General features: G+C 41.1%; 1 protein-coding gene, 1 non-coding gene and 1 pseudogene across 3 annotated transcripts; 2 read left to right on the top strand and 1 right to left on the bottom strand.

The window, feature by feature from the left end:
* The first annotated feature begins 703 nt into the window (after positions 1-703).
* Positions 704-14,310, top strand: LOC122906942 (nucleoporin p58/p45-like). 2 transcript variants are annotated; one of them, XR_006384637.1, is made up of 10 exons: positions 704-993; positions 3,129-3,271; positions 4,800-4,835; positions 7,387-7,536; positions 8,183-8,319; positions 9,171-9,278; positions 9,887-10,061; positions 10,875-10,951; positions 12,745-12,991; positions 14,240-14,310. XR_006384637.1 is itself a non-coding variant. In XM_044249450.1 (9 exons), the coding sequence occupies exons 1-6, from the start codon at positions 887-889 to the stop codon at positions 9,189-9,191; spliced, it is 594 nt and encodes a 197-aa protein (XP_044105385.1). In that variant the 5' UTR covers positions 704-886; the 3' UTR covers positions 9,192-9,278; positions 9,887-10,061; positions 10,875-10,951; positions 12,745-13,787. The 2 variants fall into 2 exon arrangements, 1 of the variants encoding a protein (XP_044105385.1); XM_044249450.1 differs by lacking the exon at positions 14,240-14,310 and having other exon boundaries at positions 12,745-13,787.
* Positions 3,927-4,067, bottom strand: LOC122907981. The gene has a single exon (XR_006384812.1). It is a non-coding gene; the product is annotated as a U4 spliceosomal RNA (small nuclear RNA).
* A 6-nt stretch (positions 14,311-14,316) lies between the features above and the next one.
* Positions 14,317-17,158, top strand: part of LOC122907410 — a 58,296-nt pseudogene continuing 55,454 nt past the window's right edge.

Raw genomic sequence — 17,158 nt, 5'->3', positions numbered from 1 at the left:
CAGTTCCTCTGGTAGGTAGCAAAGAGGCGTCAGAGCAATGCAAAACCCAAAGCCAGAAGGCAGCCATCGCCACGACGGGCCGGAGACCCAGACTCCTACCCGGCAGGATACGCTGCACAAACTTCGTGGACTTGACCACATCGTTTGACGTCCAGGGGTTTTGCTCAGCGCCACCAACGGGATCGGCCACCCCCCACCAAAGGACGCTCTCTGAGCTTCCTGGGTGGCAACTCGCAATGACTGCGCTTAGCGGGCTCCAAAAGCTGTGGAGCGGATGAATGAATTGCTATCAGTTCATTTCCGAACTGTCAGGGAAAGACAAGCTACCCGTCCTTCTCCGAGAAGGGACGGCAGCCTACCGACGACTGAGCGCGCCTCTTTTTCTGTAACAGGGTTTGGACTGCTCAATGGGGCCCTCCCCAGCTTGGGATTCCACGCATCCTTTTAGCAGTAAGGAAAGACATAAGCAATAATATTCAATAGCCATGAAGTGCAGATTACCTCAACCCATATGCAAATACGGAACTAAATGGAACAGTTTTGCTGTTTAACGCCAGGCGCTTGCCCTTTAAGAGGACCGGAGTCCCACCCCGCGCAGCCCGCCCCCTCCTAGGAAGCCCAGCGGGCTTGATCCACCCCACCGTCCCAGGGTGCCTTGCGCGGCGGGCTCGCTCCCGGTGGCTTAGGAGCGGTCGGCGGGAGCCGGAACCTGCTCTCGGGTGGTAGCCCCTCCCACCTCGGCCTTGTCTTTTCAGCCTCTAGGGCTTGAAGTTCCCGCCAGGTCTCGGCTGGGCAAGAGCGATGCTGCCTGGCCCCCCTTGGCTTTGAGGAGAGAGGAACGTCCAGAACCCCCTGCAGCTTCCTTTCGCGCGGAGCCCGGGCAGCCATGTCCACGGGGTTCTCCTTCGGGACCGGCACGCTGGGCTCCACCACCGTAGCCCCCGGCGGGACCGGCGCAGGCGGCGGTTTCTCCTTCGGGCCGGGGGCATCTAGGTAACTGCGCTTCTGCGCCTTCCCCGCCCGGGTCCTCTCCGTGAGACTCCCGTGGGTGGGCCCGTCCCTCTCCCTTCGTCTGGGTTCCTTTCTAGTGGGTCTGGGAAAAAGAAAGACAGACTTGCGCAGCGCCAGCCTCATAGTCCTGCCGTTTGGGGGCCTGGTCGGGAGGATGGTCATAGGGTTGTGAGGTCCCCAGAATCCACAATGGTTCACCCAATGTCTCTGTCCAGTGGGGTCTGGCTGGGGGAAAGGGCCTGGGATTTCACACTGAGTCCTAGCAGTGCGGCAGTCCGAGACACAGAACGAATGAACGATATTGTGGGTCATTCTGGGGTTTCAGAAAAAGACAATAGAAAAATTTTAAGGGGGACAGTTAGAGTTTTATCGCTGATAATTCAGAATTCATTGCAGGATATACGGTTTTGGACATTCCAATGCTTTAATGATTTCGTGATATTTTAAACGAGCTCACCTCTTGGTACCTCATTGAACCGTGTCCTTTGTTACTGTAGTTTTTTCTTTTAAATACGTGTTGCAGCATTTCTTGGTGGTCATTTTGAACAGTGTGCGTTATTAGTATACGTGAGTGTTATGGTGGAATGACTCACATTGTCTTCTAGTTAAACTGAAAAATGTAGGTAGCATATCTGTCGTTTTTGTGCAACCTGCTAAACCACCGCTACAGGCGATGACGAATACAGCCAGCAGAGGTTTATTATTTTTTTTAATTTTTTTTAAGACTTTATTTATTTACCAGAGAGAGGGGGAGAGAGGGAGCACAGGCAGACAGAAGGGCAGGCAGAGGCAGAGGGAGAAGCAGGCTCCCTGCTGCGCAAGGAGCCTGATGTGGGACTCGATTCCAGGACACTGGGATCATGACCTGAGCCGAAGGCAGCTGCTTAACCAACTGAGCCACCCAGGCGTCCCCAGCAGAGGTTTAGAAAGAGACATTAATAATAGTCAAAGGTCATTTTCATGGTGAGAGATTTAATTTTTAGAACTCAGGCTTTTTGAGATAAAAGGGGAGGAGTTCATTACCTCAAGAAGTGTGCATAGAAAATGTTACAAGGTATTTCCTGAAGCTTGAGGGATGTCATTGTAGAGTAAAAAGCCAAAAGTATCTTCCTTATATTAAAAAGGGGAGGTACAGAGGTGCCTGGGGGGCTCAGTGGGTTAAGCCTCTGCCTTCAGCTCAGGTCATGATCCCAGGATCCTGGGGTTGAGCTCCGCATGGGGCTCTCGGCTTAGCAAGGGGCCTACCCACCTGCTTCTATGCCTACTTGAGAGCTCTCTCTCTCTGTCAAATAATAAATAAAATCTTTTAAAAAACATAAAAAATATAACTTACCAAGAAGAGGGGGGAGGTACAGACTACATAGTCAAGGGAAAAGTCTGGGAATTTCCCTTGATACCTCCTTTTCTCTCTGCACCCTTAATCAGCGATGCCTGCTAATTTTGATTACCTAGTTTCCATTTGCTTCACTTCCAGTGCCACTGCCCTGTTGCAAGCTCTTGTCATTCATGGAACAAATATTTATCGAACACAGTCCCATATAATGGACTCTGTTTTAGATGGTGAAATAACTAAGGGTACTGGCTCTTTCTTCCAGGTTTTCAACCAGTAACCGTTCTCCTATTTGGCGAAAACTATTCCTATCATCCCCTACTTAGATTAGTTCAGTGGATCGCAATTGCTGTGTCAAAAATATACTTTGATGTCAGTCTTTTTTAACAAGGTATAGTCAGAGTCATTTTTAAAATTCCCATTGCCTGACTTTAATGGTTTTTCATTAACCTTGGAATGAAGTAAAAATAAATCTCACCATGATCCACAAGCAAATAATCTAGAACCTTGTCAGATTAACTGTCAATAAACAGAAAAGGAGAATATGTGATACTGGTTATGATTCCCTGGGATCTGAAATCTTTTGTATGTGACTTATTTTTAAGGAGAACAGGAGAATATTTGAATTGGGTTGGTTAAAAATAAATTGTTAGTTCTTTTTGTATTCTATGGCAATATATTGAATATGTCAAAAGAAAGAGGTGTTTAACGTTGAAGAGTAAATTTTTATTTTTCTTAAAGAAATACTGGCTCTAGTAGACTTTATTTTGTGTTTTTTATAAATAAGCAACCCTTCAGTGGGGCTCACTTTTGGAACTCTTGGAAGCACTGCAACTCCTGCAACGACATCTGCTCCTTCTGGTGGTTTTGGAACCGGGTTCTTTGGATCGAAACCTACCACTGGGTTGACTCTGGGAGGAACAAATATAGGTAAGGAGGATTGTCACATTTCAGGGAGTAGGTATGGGATATTCTTTTTAAGGTTCTGGTTTATATCTCTTCCCTTTCTAGGGATTGTCATTGGTGTCAGACCTAAAAATTGGTAGATATTAAGATGAAAAAAAATATAGGGATGTGGAATTAAGGGCCAGTGATAGGCCTAACATTGGTTATGATCTATTCTAGTGTAAAGGAAAACACACATTTAGGGGTTCTTGGATGGCTCAGTTGGTTAAGGGTCTAACTCTTGATTTCCACTTGGGTCATGATCTCATGCTTGCAGAATGAGACCTTCATTGGGCTTGAAGCTCCTTGGGGAGTCTGCTTGAGATTCTCTCTCTTTCCCTATCCTCCTGTTACATACTGCACCCTCCTCCCCCAAGCTCTTTCTCAGAAATAAATAAATCTTAAAAAAAGAAGAGAAATAAATTTAAAGAAATGAGATTTTTTAAAGAAAGATTTTATTTATTCATCAGAGAGAGCGAGAATAAGCAGGGGGAGCAGGAGGCAGAGGGAGAGGCAGGCTCCTCACCGAGCAAGGAGCCCATTGCCGAACTATATCCCAGGACCCTGGGATCAAGATCTGAGCTGAAGGCAGCCGCTTGATAACCAACTGAGCCACGCAGGCATCCCAAGATCTCATCCCAAGATCTCTTTTCTCTTGACACAAAGAAGATATACCTCTTTAAGTATAAAGAATTAATTTAATTTTTACATTAGAGTATATTAGCAATAATCGCGCCTCGGATAAACCTCATTGGCTACGATACTGCCACTGCGTAAAGCTTTACATTAGAGTATATGAAGATAAGTCAAGTTTACCAATTTGGACGTTAATTTAATTTAGCATATGTGGGGCAGTCAGCATCCTTTCTTGCTATAACATTATAATTTACCTTCCTAAGAGACGTTTTAAGTTTTTATTTTATTAAAACAGTTGTTTTGATGGGAAAAGGGCAAGAGGTCAAGGTTTCTGGCAGACATTTCGATAATAAAAATATGTTTTTTAATACTTAAAGTTATTTCGTTATTAAAAATATGTTGTAGTGCTGCAATTTCAAAAGCTTATTTCTTTATTTACTCTTTATTCTGTACCTTCAGGGCCTCTTGGTCTCTGTTACCACTCTATGCATTGACATTCCAGCTTTGATTGCAACTTTTCACAGCCACACATAGAAAATGTAAGAACTGCGGGAATGTGGCAGCCTCCAGTGAGCTCCCTGAAACGACTTTGTGTGCCAGTGTTTGCTTAGAGTAGCTTTTTTTTCTCCTTGCCTAATGTTGTTATAAGCAGTAGTTGTTTGCATTTATAAATCTTATTCCCTATATAATTATATATAGCCTGTAATATGAAAACCAGTGCTATAGGAAGAACATTTCTATTAGCGGTAATGGTAGACGATACTGGTTGTTGTAGTATCATCTCCTGAGGATGACTCTAAGTCTTGCCCTTGTAACAAACCCCCCAAAATGTCATCTGCCATTGATGATTAAATTTTATTTCTCTTTTTGTCCCCAGGAATAGCAACAACTATAACTACAGGATTAACTCTGGGTAAGAATTTTTGAGGAAAGATCTCAGATCTGTGGATTTCTTCTCTTTTCTTTCTTATTATCTCACAGAGCTGGAGTGTAGAAGGAAGCATGTAAGGAACCTAATATAGATCACAGACACTGACTCATTATACAGCCTTTCAGTACTGGAGTTTTTAGAAAGGCAATGACTTTTTAATTCAGAAAAAAACCTTTAAATGCAGAAATGTTTTTTTCCTCTGGAAGTTTATTTTACATTGTATTTTTATAGTCATTTGAACCCTTTTAGTGAAAAAAAAAAAAAAAAAAAAAAGCAACAAACTATAGACCAGAAGTCTTAGAATTAAGCTCTGGTTGTACCTCCAAATCATTGTGAGGTCTTAGGTAGTCATGTAGTATCTGGCAGCTTTTCTTATCTGTAAAACAAGGGTAGGACTGGAAAGTTTTTGGATTTCTTTCCAGCTCAAAAACGCCATGGTTCTCTGTAGCGATATGCCAGAGGGAATGTGAGTAAGTAGGATGACAGTTAATAATGTCTAAGGAAATGAATGAATGAAAGGACAGTGAGGAAACTCAGTTAAAGTTAAATGTATTAATTTAATTAACATTTGAAGTAAACTAAAGATTGGTGGACTTTGTTCATTTGGATGCTACTCACCTGTTACCAGCAGAAAGTGTAACCCATCTGTTCACTACCAGAGTTTTGGACAGGATTGGCTTCGGGGCAAGCAGTTGGATTCTCTTCTTTTCTGAGATTTTAGAACCCATACAGGATTTCAAAGCACCGTACTCTGGAAGGAATTTCTGGTTGTGGTAAGGGCAATCCAGAAGTTTAATTTCTGGCAGCTGCTTCTCTCAGTGCCTTTAGGGAAAGCCAAAATGCAGGTCATTATGTATTTCCTCATTTAATAGTTTTGAGCAGCTACTACTACCTAACTCCGTGGCCTTGGGTATACATAATGCTTTGAACATTTCTTATTAGCTGTTGGTGTGGTGATGCTACTGGTGGTGCAGGTGGTGCTAATGATGTCAAGAGCATGAGCATGAGTATGAGTAAGGCATTCAGTGGGTGAGGAGGTGAAGGTGACTGGCAGGTATAGTAACATGTTCTTGTATGACCTGAGAAGTGCTCTAACATGTATGAAAGGCACCAAGGGAAGTAGAGGAAGATAAGAGTAGAAGTGTATTTTGGGGGCAGGAACCATCATTCCTGATGGAGACGTGCAACAGCCCAGTCATAAGGGGATTCAGGGAAGTAGGAAAAGTACTTGGTTAGAATTTAGGATTCAGAAGTGGGAATGGTAGGGAGAGAGGGGGTGTGAAGAGCAGATTGGAAGTAGATAGGAAAGGTGGCTGTGTGCCACGCCTTTGACTCTAGTGTAAAGATAGTTTAGAGCTCATAAGAGCCTTCAGGCAGAGAGAATCACCAGGGTATTAGTTTTTGTTGCTGTTCTCTCTTCTTCTTTTTCAAGTAACTGAAATAATTCCAAGAATAGATTAAAGTTTAGAGGGACTGATAGCACAGAAACAAATTAAGAGGTTATAATTGTTCTTGAGAGGAAGATGATCTGAGCTAAGGGTTTTGAGGATGCTTGTAATCCAGAGCTATTTCTGCAGTAGAATCAGCAGGATTCATGTCTAGTAGAATGTAGGAGAGAGAAGGGATGTCAGGGGTGATTATGGTTTCTGGCTTGAGCAACTGAGTGGACCATGGCAGGGGGTTTAAGAAATGTTTTGTGTAGGGAGGCATAGAGGTGCAAAGTTAAGGGACATCCCGGTAGAGCTAACCAGTGGAGACTCTGGTAGGTGTAGATTTAGACCCGTGTTGCCCTAGCTGAGATTCTGTAGTTGGGAAGTATGGGAGCAGGCCTGGAGCCATAGGCAGTATCATTTAAGAACTGAACAGAGGAGGGAGATGGACAAAAGCCGACTGGAAGGAGTAGCCAGAGTTGACAGAAGTAAAGGAGGAGGAAACAGTAGAGAATGGTGGTTTATTTTATTTTTTATTTTTTATTTTTTATTTTTTTTTAAGATTTTATTTATTTGTTAGAGAGGGAGAGATACAAAGCGCAAGCACAGGCCGACAGAGTGGCAGGCTAGAGGCAGAGGGAGAAGCAGACTCCCTGCTGAGCAAGGAGCCCGATTTGGGACTGGATCCCAGGACGCTAGAATCATGACCTGAGCCGAAGGCAGCCGCTTAACCAACTGAGCCACCTAGGCGTCCCGAGAATGGTGGTTTAAATAGCCTTGGAGGGGAGTAATATTTTCCTGTTGAGTATAGAGCAAAGGAAGGGCAAGTGCTGTTTTAGGTAAATCCAGGGGTAGAACTGAAATTGGATTTCAATATGACCACATTGATGGGGCTTTTTCTTGCTTTTCCTAAGATCATAGCATCCTCTTTTAACTATTCACCATGATTTGGTTCCAACTTCTATATTTTCCTTTTTCATACCTACCCACGTATCCTTCTAGCTACAAAAGTAGGGTCACGAACTTTTAGGGATCCTGATCGAAACCAGTGTAATCCATATACAGTTCTGGTAAAATAGGATTTGTTTGTTTGTTTGACACAGGAATGCCAGCTACTGCATCTGCGTCTACCACAGGTTTCAGTTTAGGATTCAGTAAACCTGCCGCATCTGCCACACCGTTTGCTCTCCCGATTCTTTCTACCTCAGCGAGTGGTCTCACTCTTTCGTCTGCTCTGACATCAACTCCAGCGGGTGAGGTAGAATGGAAAAAGTCACATTTTGTGGTTGAATTTTGTTTTGTTTTTGGCTAGTGAGTACAGGTATCCACCTTATTAAAGATAACTTCAGTTTTGGAAAGTTTTTATTTTAATCACTCAGCAATTATGATCCTACAAAGATCATCATTGGCCTAAAACAGCAGGGGCCGTCCTGGAAGTTGATCTCTGTTTACAGAGCAAAGCAGGGACAGGGTGAGAGGTAAAATGTAAAACTATTAAAATTCACTTTGTTTTCAAGGAGCAAATTGGTGACAAGAAAGGGTAACGAATTTGCATAAGCCTTGCCTGCCTTAGGATTCATTCCATTTTGAAGGCGAATTTGGCGTCCTGGTTCAAAAACTCTTTATTATTCTCTGGAATCAGTTACCTTATACCTTTCTAGTGTTACCTAGAACTCTTATTTGTGTCACTAGCATTTGCCTTACGGTCTTAATTCTCTTTATTCTTAAGCATATGTAATTTTATCTTTAGCAAGTAGTTTTTTAGGAAAAACTAGAGTGAATTTTGTCATGGACGTAAGGGCTGTCTTTTTTGGTGGTGGTGGGGAATGTTTTGTATTTTCTCCAGTGTTCTTAGAAATGATGTTGCCTTTTGAAGCCTTACAGTTTTACTTTTTATAGCCTCTACCGGATTTACCCTAAGTAATTTGGGCGGAACAACAACTACAACTACTACCCCATCAACAAGCCTTTCCTTAGGGGGAGCCTTAGCTGGTTTGGGAAGTTCACTTTTCCAGAGTTCAATACAGCCACATCAGGTAATTAATGGTATTCATTTTCCGAAATAGTAAATATTTATATTTAAATTTACTTTATCTGTATTTTGACCTTTTGAACAGACCACTTTGTCTCTTTATCGGTTACCAGCTTTCCTGAGGTATAATTGAGAAGTAAAATTGTAAGATATTTAAAGTGTAGAGCATAGTGACTTCCTATGTACCTGCACATTGTAAATGCCCATCAAGGTAATTAACACATCCAATACTTGATTATTTTAAAAGCATCCAGTTCCAAAGCATGACTAGAAGACAAGAAGTATTCACCTGGAAATATACAAACTAAAACTGCTTTTTCAGGAGGATTTACAAAAAACAACTAGTATGTTCATATTTATTGAATTAACAGATAAACTCTGACCTTTTTAGTAAAGAAAAATGAATAGACCCATAAATACAGAGAACTGATGGTTGCCCGAAAGGGTGGGGAGGACAGCAAAATGGGTGAGGGGGAGTTGGTACAGCCTTCCAGTTGTGGAATAGGTCACGGGGATGTATATAATTAGTGGTATTGTAATAAGGTTGTACGGTGACATTAGGGTAGTGACACTTGTGGTGAACATAGCATGTATAGACTTTTCAAGTCACTGTTGTACACTAATGTGACATTGTGTGTCTATACTTTAGAAAACTACCTAAAAAGTAAAGAAGTTAATATTATATTATCCAGACTACATACACCCATTAAATCCCAGCTTTAGACTTATTCCATGTTATTTGCTTAAACCAATTATGAAGAAAAATGGGATCCAGCTTGAAAGCATTTAAGAATTTTGTCCACTGAGGGAAAATTACTGTAAAGACTTTGTAAATTATATTTGGTTTATTTGTAGGACTTGGACAGAATGCTTTAGGCTTGACTTTGGGAACCACAGCAGCTACTTCAGCTGCAGGCAATGAAGGTCTTGGTATAGATTTTAGTACCTCATCAGATGAAAAGAGTAAGTAATGTTCTGTTCTAACAGTAACTTAAATTTCTATGTCAGTAAGATTTTTAGTTATATGTTCAGTAGTAAAGTTTTTACTTTTAAATTTACTTTATATCTCACAAATTTTTGTGTCTTATGTATTTAAGATTTTATTTTCATAGAAAACTGAGTTTTGTTTCTGCATATGGTTATGTAGCTATCAGTGTGTGTATTAATATATGTTCTTAAGTTGGGATCATGAACACCTATATGGTATATAAGTTGATACCTGAACAACATGCTTTGAACTGTTTACCTCCAGTAAGTGTGTCAAATGTAATTAGATAGATCATACTGAAGAATGTTAGAATCTATTTTAAGGGGAACATCTCTTCTTCCTTTTAAACATTTTAACTTGGGTTTGGGTAAAAATTTTAATACTTTTATAAACAAAGCAGAGCAATGGGAATTAAAATTCTGTTATTGTCATTCTGAAAAAAGCACGTGAACTGTGGATGAATTTTTAATATTTCCTTTTTAAAAAACACTAGGACTCTGACCAGCGTATAGTAAATATACTTTTTTCCTGTAGGAAAGCAAAGGTGTATTTTTTTAGAATTCAGTTTTATGTATCTTTTTAGGAAATTTGTGAAGGAACAGAAACAGGTACAAGAAGAAATTAGTAGAATGTCTTCAAAAGCCATGCTTAAAGTACAAGAAGATATTAAAGCTCTGAAGCAGCTTCTGTCACTGGCTGCCAGTGGATTACAGAGGAACACCCTCAATACTGACAAGTTGAAAATAGAAACTGCTCAGGTAAACTAACTTAAAGTAATTTTATTTTAGGGTTTTGTTTCATTTTATTTAAGTAGAGGCTAACTGTTTTATAGGTTATAAGACTTGATACAGATGTCCTGTAAGAAAACTGTATAGCATGTGTGCTTTTTAAGAAAAGATGTTATTTATTTGAGAGAGAGAGAGAAAGAGAGCATGAGAGGGGGGAGGGTCAAAGGGAGAAGCTGACCCCTTGCTGAGCAGGGAGTCAGTTGCAGGACTCAGTCTTGGGTTTCAGGATCATGACCTGAGCTGAAGGCAGTCGCTTGACCAACTGAGCCACCCAGGAGCCCTAGCTTGAGTACTTTTAAGTTGCTATGATAATAGGAGTCAATAGTTTGTATTGAGTTCTTATGATTTATGAGGCAGTATTTTAAGCAATTTATATGAGTCCAGTTTAGTTTTCATGACATCTCTATGAGTTAGGCCGTCTTATCTTTTTTATAGAAAGAAGAATATGGGCAGAGAGGTTGTTAATAAATGGAAGAGGTTGTCAATAAGTGGAAGAGCTGATACTCCTAACTAGTTTGTTTCCTAAGAGTGCTTGCTGGCTAAATTGCTATATCGTACAAGCAAGGCAGAAAAATATGTTTTTAAAAATCTGTCAGCCAGTAAATAAAAACTATATTATGCTTTTTAAGTATTAAAAATTCTGATGACTTGCCAGTCTTATGTCTCAGTTAAAAATGTTAATGAGGCTCATGTTTTTTGCCATTCATATGGACTTGTTTTTTCTTTCTATGGTATAATCTATGTCATTTTTTCCTTGTTGACACTCTTGCCTCCCTTGTGTAGCTTGAAGTCTTTCTCTCATCGTCTCCTCCTGGCTAGTTGTTCCGTCTCTGTGTGCGCAGCTCCCCATCTGTTTAAAGGTGGGTGTTGCGCAGTCCTCTGTAACCTTCCTGAGTGCTGGGTGCATGCGTTCTTCCATATTTCTCTGTGATATCACACAAAATACCTGTATTTAGTCCCTCTTAGCAATTTGCTGTCCCATTGGGATGTAAGTATACCTGGTTCTTTACCTAACAACTTCAGGTTTCCAGTTTTAAATTTATTCGTGGGGACACCTGGGTGGTTCAGTTGGTTAACAGGCTGCCTTCCACCTAGGTCATGATCCCAGAGTCCTGGGATCGAGTCCCACATCGGGCTCCTTGCTCAGCAGGAGGCCTGCTTCTCCCTCTGCCTCTGCCTGTGCTCACTCTCTCTGACAAAAAAAGAAAAAGAAAAGAAAAAAAAAATTATTCTTGGATAAGATAAGAGGGGCTTTACAGTTACTTAGTTTGTAGGATATTGTAGTTGTTATCGAGGCTCTTTCGCAGCTGTGCACATTCTGCTTCTGTTTCCTTCCCACTTCCTCTTCCTAGTCTGTTTCCCCATTGAAGACTCGCTGTTACGCATATGGATACCAGTGTGTGATATGCATTTGGGGAATTGAATCTTTCCCTATATTTTTAGTCTCAAGTATTTTTTTTTAAAGATTTTATTTATTTATTTGACAGAGAGAGATCACAAGTAGACAGAGAGGCAGGCAGAGAGAGAGAGAGAGGGAAGCAGGCTCCCTGCTGAGCAGAAAGCCCGATGCGGGACTCGATCCCAGGACCCTGAGATCATGACCTGAGCCGAAGGCAGCAGCTTAACCCACTGAGCCACCCAGGTGCCCCTCAAGTATTTTTTTATGATCCACTTTTTGTCACCATTTTTTTTTGAATGAAATAGTTTTAAAATGCATTTGTCATGAAATCTACTTACTTGACAAAAATCATTTTTCTCAGTGATACAATTTTCCAAGTTACTTGTCAGGTCCTTGCAGGAACATTTCCTGGAGTGCGGCACAACAATGCAGAAGGACAGTCATTTGTCCTCTTTCTTAATAAGGTGATGAGGAAACCGGGAATGAGAAAAAGCTGAATAAAGAAATTCCATAGCAATGTTTTTCAAGAACTTGAAACCCACAACTTCTCTTTAGTTTGTGAGGGGAAATTCATTACTTTTACAGCTAAGGGATAGCTTCAATAAATTATTCTATACTTGATTTTTAATGAAATTTGAGATTTTAAAAAATACTATCATTGAATGAAGTCTGCAGCCCTAGACATAAGACCGCCACCCACCATACGCAGCCTCTTGAGCCTTTGCTCTGCTTTTCTGCAAGTGGCAGAGCCTCAGATGTATTGCTTCTCACTAATAAATGAATGTGTACCCTTGGCCCTGAGATTGGAAAGGAACAGTGTCACTCAAGGTCCAAGTCTGGATGCAGGAGCACATTGTGGAAGAAGACTGCTGTTTCCACTCCTGTTAAGGAGTTAAGCCATCCCTGTGGAAAGGGGGTTATGCAATCAGGATCTCAGAATAGTATTTGCAGTGTACCGTCAACTGTGCTGGTGTATTTCTGGGACTAGTATATATCTGAATACAGGTTTTTATTGAAGTATTTTTTGAGACACGCACGAAGCCACGATTTGTGCCAACACCTGTTTTAAGTTTGCTACCCAGTGTGGTAGGAACTTAGTTTGAGCAGAGGTTAAAATCAGAATTACATACCACTTGTGGATTACCTCTAGGGGAGTTTGGCATTGAAGCAGCGGCTATTTTGTTGTTGGGGCACACGCTGTCCATCATTTTTCCTCTCAAATCATCTGGGAACCCCCTAATGTTCTCTCTCTAGATGTCCTGGAGCTTCTCATCGGAGACTTGCCCTAGAAAGGAGGAAACCTGATAAAGCTCAGACAGTGATTGAGAATGAAAATGGAACCACTGTAATAGATCTTCCAGGTACTTTATCCCTCGAAACGGACTGTTCAGGGACAGGCACAGACCCTGCTGAGCACAGCTTGATGTCAGCGTCTCTGCCCGCATGGCCTGAGGAGCCTGGCCCAGACAATCCCGCCTTCGAGGAGACGCGACCACTCACAGTATGTGCTCTTCACCTTGCTTTTGCTTTTCATCTGTTTTCAAATCAGATATTTCCTTTCTTCTCACTACTCCTTATTACTTTCCCTACATGGGGTGTTGTTTTTTTTTTTTCTCTTCAACAAATAATTTTACTGAGATATGCTTCACATGTCACATATTCACCTTTAAGTGTACAAGTCTAACAGTTTGCAGTTTAGAAACAGAAAGCGAGTCTTACCTTGAGGCTTATCCTTCCCCCTCCCCCTCTTCTGTTGTAGTCCACAAATTCACTGGTCATCAACAGGCTTCTTTTGTTTGTTTGTTTTGAAGCCTATTGCTTCTTGACTAAGAAATCCACAGCATCAAGAAGAACAAGAATAATACCTCAGCCTCAGTGCTTATTCTGGGTCAGCACTGTGCCAAGCACTTTACATATATTAACTTATAAAATGCTTGTACCAATACTGGATATTTTTTTAATGATGAGGAAACGTAGTCAGAGAGTCATGGTCAAAGTCTGAGAGCCAGGAGATGGCTGGGTATGTATCTGACTCCAAGGCCATGTGTCTGACTATTGCTGTCCTCTGGTAGCAGCCACTGATCTGTCTACATGACCCACCAGGAAACAGGCAGAAAACCTCTAGTCATAGATCTTGGGCATATCTTAGTCGTTGGCCCTTTGTCTTATTTTTAAATAGGTTTATCTCTTATGAAAATTCCAATTTTTCTACAAATCCCAGTTTTCCCAGCCATGGCTGTAACAACTCTTCTATCTCCTACTGCTCAGATCAAGACCCTCCTCTTCTTGCTTAATGTGGTTACTTTGTCATCCACTCCGGTGATTGTATGTCCCAGAGTTTGTCTTTTTTATTTCATATGGACTGCCTTGCACTGTTTACAGCTGTTTCATGGGTCAAACTTTCTCTGATCAATTAGGACAAGATGATATTGTCTGTATATTTCTTTATCAGATCACTGTGTGGTCCCTAGTGATCTGATGCATAGTAGTTATTTGTTGATTATTTACTGATCACCTTGCGAAGAGGAAGTGTTTTGCTAATCTTATCTATAGGCGTTTTGGTCATCTTACCTATTAGTGTTTTGGTCATTCTATTTTTCTTATCCCATGGTATTGCTTTGTTATGAATCATCTGTTAAGATAAGGTCATCACTAATGAAAGATGATAACTTACTTACGTGAAGATAATCAAAATATAAAAAGCTTTTCTTTCCACCTATTTTTCACCCTCTCGTTTTTATCGTGGCAGCTATGCAACAGCCGGTTAGTTTACCGGAAGGCGAACTTACTACAATTGAAATTCACCGGTCTGATCCTTATATTCACCTAGGAACTAGCATTGTGGGCGGCAATGAAATGCCACTGATCAACATTGTTATCCAGGAAGTCTATCGGGATGGGGTGATCGCCAAAGATGGAAGACTTCTTGCTGGAGACCAGATTCTTCAGGTATCAATTTTTTAAATAATTTTGTTAACTTGCCTCTTTTTCTGCTCTTATTCATCAATTTAAAACTTAGGAAATTATGGCCCTGTGGAATCTGACTTATAAAAAGGTAAGTTTTACTGGTTTTTTTTATGCAAAATAGATCAGAATTTATCTGTAATTACTCCAATTTCCCCCAAACTCATGGAATGTATTTTTACGCCCATCTTAAATTTGATCCCCACATGTGCCTTAGTGCGTGGCTCTCCAGGCCAGCGAGATTCCTCCTGGCTTGGACTCCACGGTTGGCTATTTCGGGGCCACCTTCACTGCTAAATTCTCTTGTCCCATTGGCTGTATCCCTAGTCCCAGGGTACCATCCATCAGTTACCTTCGTTGTCTGATTTATCCTTCTCTACACCGATTACTATAGTCTAGAAAAGACAGGTCACACAGCACAAGTTACTTACAACTTATACCATTGAATTTAAGATAGGATTCGGAAATCATGACCACCTCTTGTTGGCTCTCCAAGGCACTCTCATCCACAAACAGCCTGACTCTGCACTAATCCTTGGTGCTACCCTCTCCCTCTTCTCATTAAAGAGAAATAGCTATTCCAACAAATGTACTAGCTTTGGGCAAGATGATATTATGTTAGAGGGCATACTGATGAGCATGAGTTGGCCAGAATTCCACTGTTCATGTGAATTCTAGGGTTCATGTGAAAATTGACCTGGATATATGACCCATACGAGTGTAAGTGGTACTTGAAGCTAAAAGAATGGGTATTGAGGAGAGAAGAAATAGGCATGAATGAGAAAAGATGTCTTCTAGGAGCCCAACCTCAAGGACTCTTGCCTCCTCGATTTCACTTGAGTTCACTGCTCGGTCCTTCCCCACAGTCTGTTGGTATTCACCCCTTCCCTTTTCCCTGCCACCTCTCTGGTCTGTGCCCTCACTGCTTCACGTCTAACCCAGTAAATCAATACCCCTGCCTCCCTACTCTGCTCTGAAATCTGGTACGACCATTGTCAGGTTAATTCACCTGTGACTCTGCTTTCCCTGGGAAGATTGGACCAGAGAATCAAGTCCATACTGATTAATCTAATAGAGTCCTCTGTGGACTCTTACACAACCTGTCCCCTCAGCCTTAACCCTTGCTTTTTCTTTCAGCTGTAGCCATCGGTGTATTACTGAAACATCATAGGCATGGTGGTCAGAGCTGAGGGTATAATTAAGAGCAGAAAGGAACACCTGCCCTCATAAAATGTATAACGTAGCAGAAAAGCCAGACATAGCAATCTCCTTGCTTCCCTCCACATTCCAGCCTGTCCCCATTGTGCTACAGCTTCCCCACCTTCATCCAGAGAGCACTGCCCTGCCATTTTCACCCATTCAGACCTCTTCTCACTTGAAGTGCTGAAGACATTCCTTCTCTTCACCACTTAATACGTAATTGGTCACAGAGAGTTATTCAAATGCAGTGTCTTCCTTTGAGGATGGCAGCCGCCATTACTACGTACTATGGGACAGGCTTCTCACAGAGCTCTGCCTGGAGTCGGTACCCAGGACATACTTGGTGAGTCAATAAAAGAGTGAATTTGGTTATGATATCCTGTTGGGAATAGTTGTCTTCTTCATTAAAACAAAACTTAAAACTCTAGGATTTTTAGTTTTTCAAGAGAAATGTCCAGAGGGGAAGACAGACAAACTAGGCTCCAAGAGCAGCAGGATTGACCTTTCCACGGGGGGTTCCTGGCTTTGGTTTCCGCGCCCATCCGTATTCTGCCTCTTGTAGTTTGTGATCTCCACTTCAACACTTGGGCCCAAAACCCCTCCTTATTGCACTTGTCTTGGCTGACACTGACTGAACTTCCAGTGTTTTGTTCTTGACTAAATCCGAAGAGGAAATAGGAGAATACAGGAAGCATAACTAATCCAGCTTATGTAAAATCCAGTTTCTGATCCTACCATAGCTAGCTAGCTATTTACCGCATTCCTGTGTTTGCTGTCCTTTTATGATATTAGTAGTACTCTGGTTGCATGAGGTTGGCACAGCTCTCTGGACACCTTACCCTGTATTCCTTCTACCCCAGCTCCTAAACTGATTCTCCGTGGAGGAACTCTTGTAGCTGGTTTTGACATTTTGACACCTTTGTGGCCAAGACCAAAAGAGCCAGATGGCCCTTTTCTGCAGCTTACACAGTGTTCTTTTCTTCTCCACTCCTGGCCTTTCTAGCGATAATTGAGTATACATTTATTTTCATCTTTTCTTCTTTGCTATCAGCAGTGTGCCAGCTTTGGATATTAAATTTTTTACATATTTTTATTTTTACATATTTCATAATTTTTACTTATTTTTACTTTCCATATTTCTCATGCTTTTTCTAAATTTTCAAGGTAAAAACAAATGCTTTGTTCTTATTTGCATTTCTTTGAGTATAATTGAGGTGAAGTCTGTAACCTCAGATTTACTAATGTATTTCATAGTTTGCTAATATATTAGTAAAAATACAAAAATGTATAAAAATATATTTAATATATAGTTTTGTTTGCTATAGGGTTTTGTTTGCTAATATATTTCATCTACAGGCTTTTTTACTGGTCTGCTTTGGAGAATCGTTTAATAACAAAACTGAATCTGTATACCTCAAATAAAAGGCTAATTATCTGAAATACTGGCTATAATTTGGGGAATTAACTCAAAGCTATAAATCAGCATTGTAGACATTCCAGTGCA

This window comes from Neovison vison, chromosome 5 (genome assembly GCF_020171115.1).
Source record: "Neovison vison isolate M4711 chromosome 5, ASM_NN_V1, whole genome shotgun sequence".
Classification (NCBI taxonomy): Eukaryota; Metazoa; Chordata; class Mammalia; order Carnivora; family Mustelidae; genus Neogale; species Neogale vison.
This window is presented reverse-complemented; position numbering and strand designations above follow the sequence as displayed.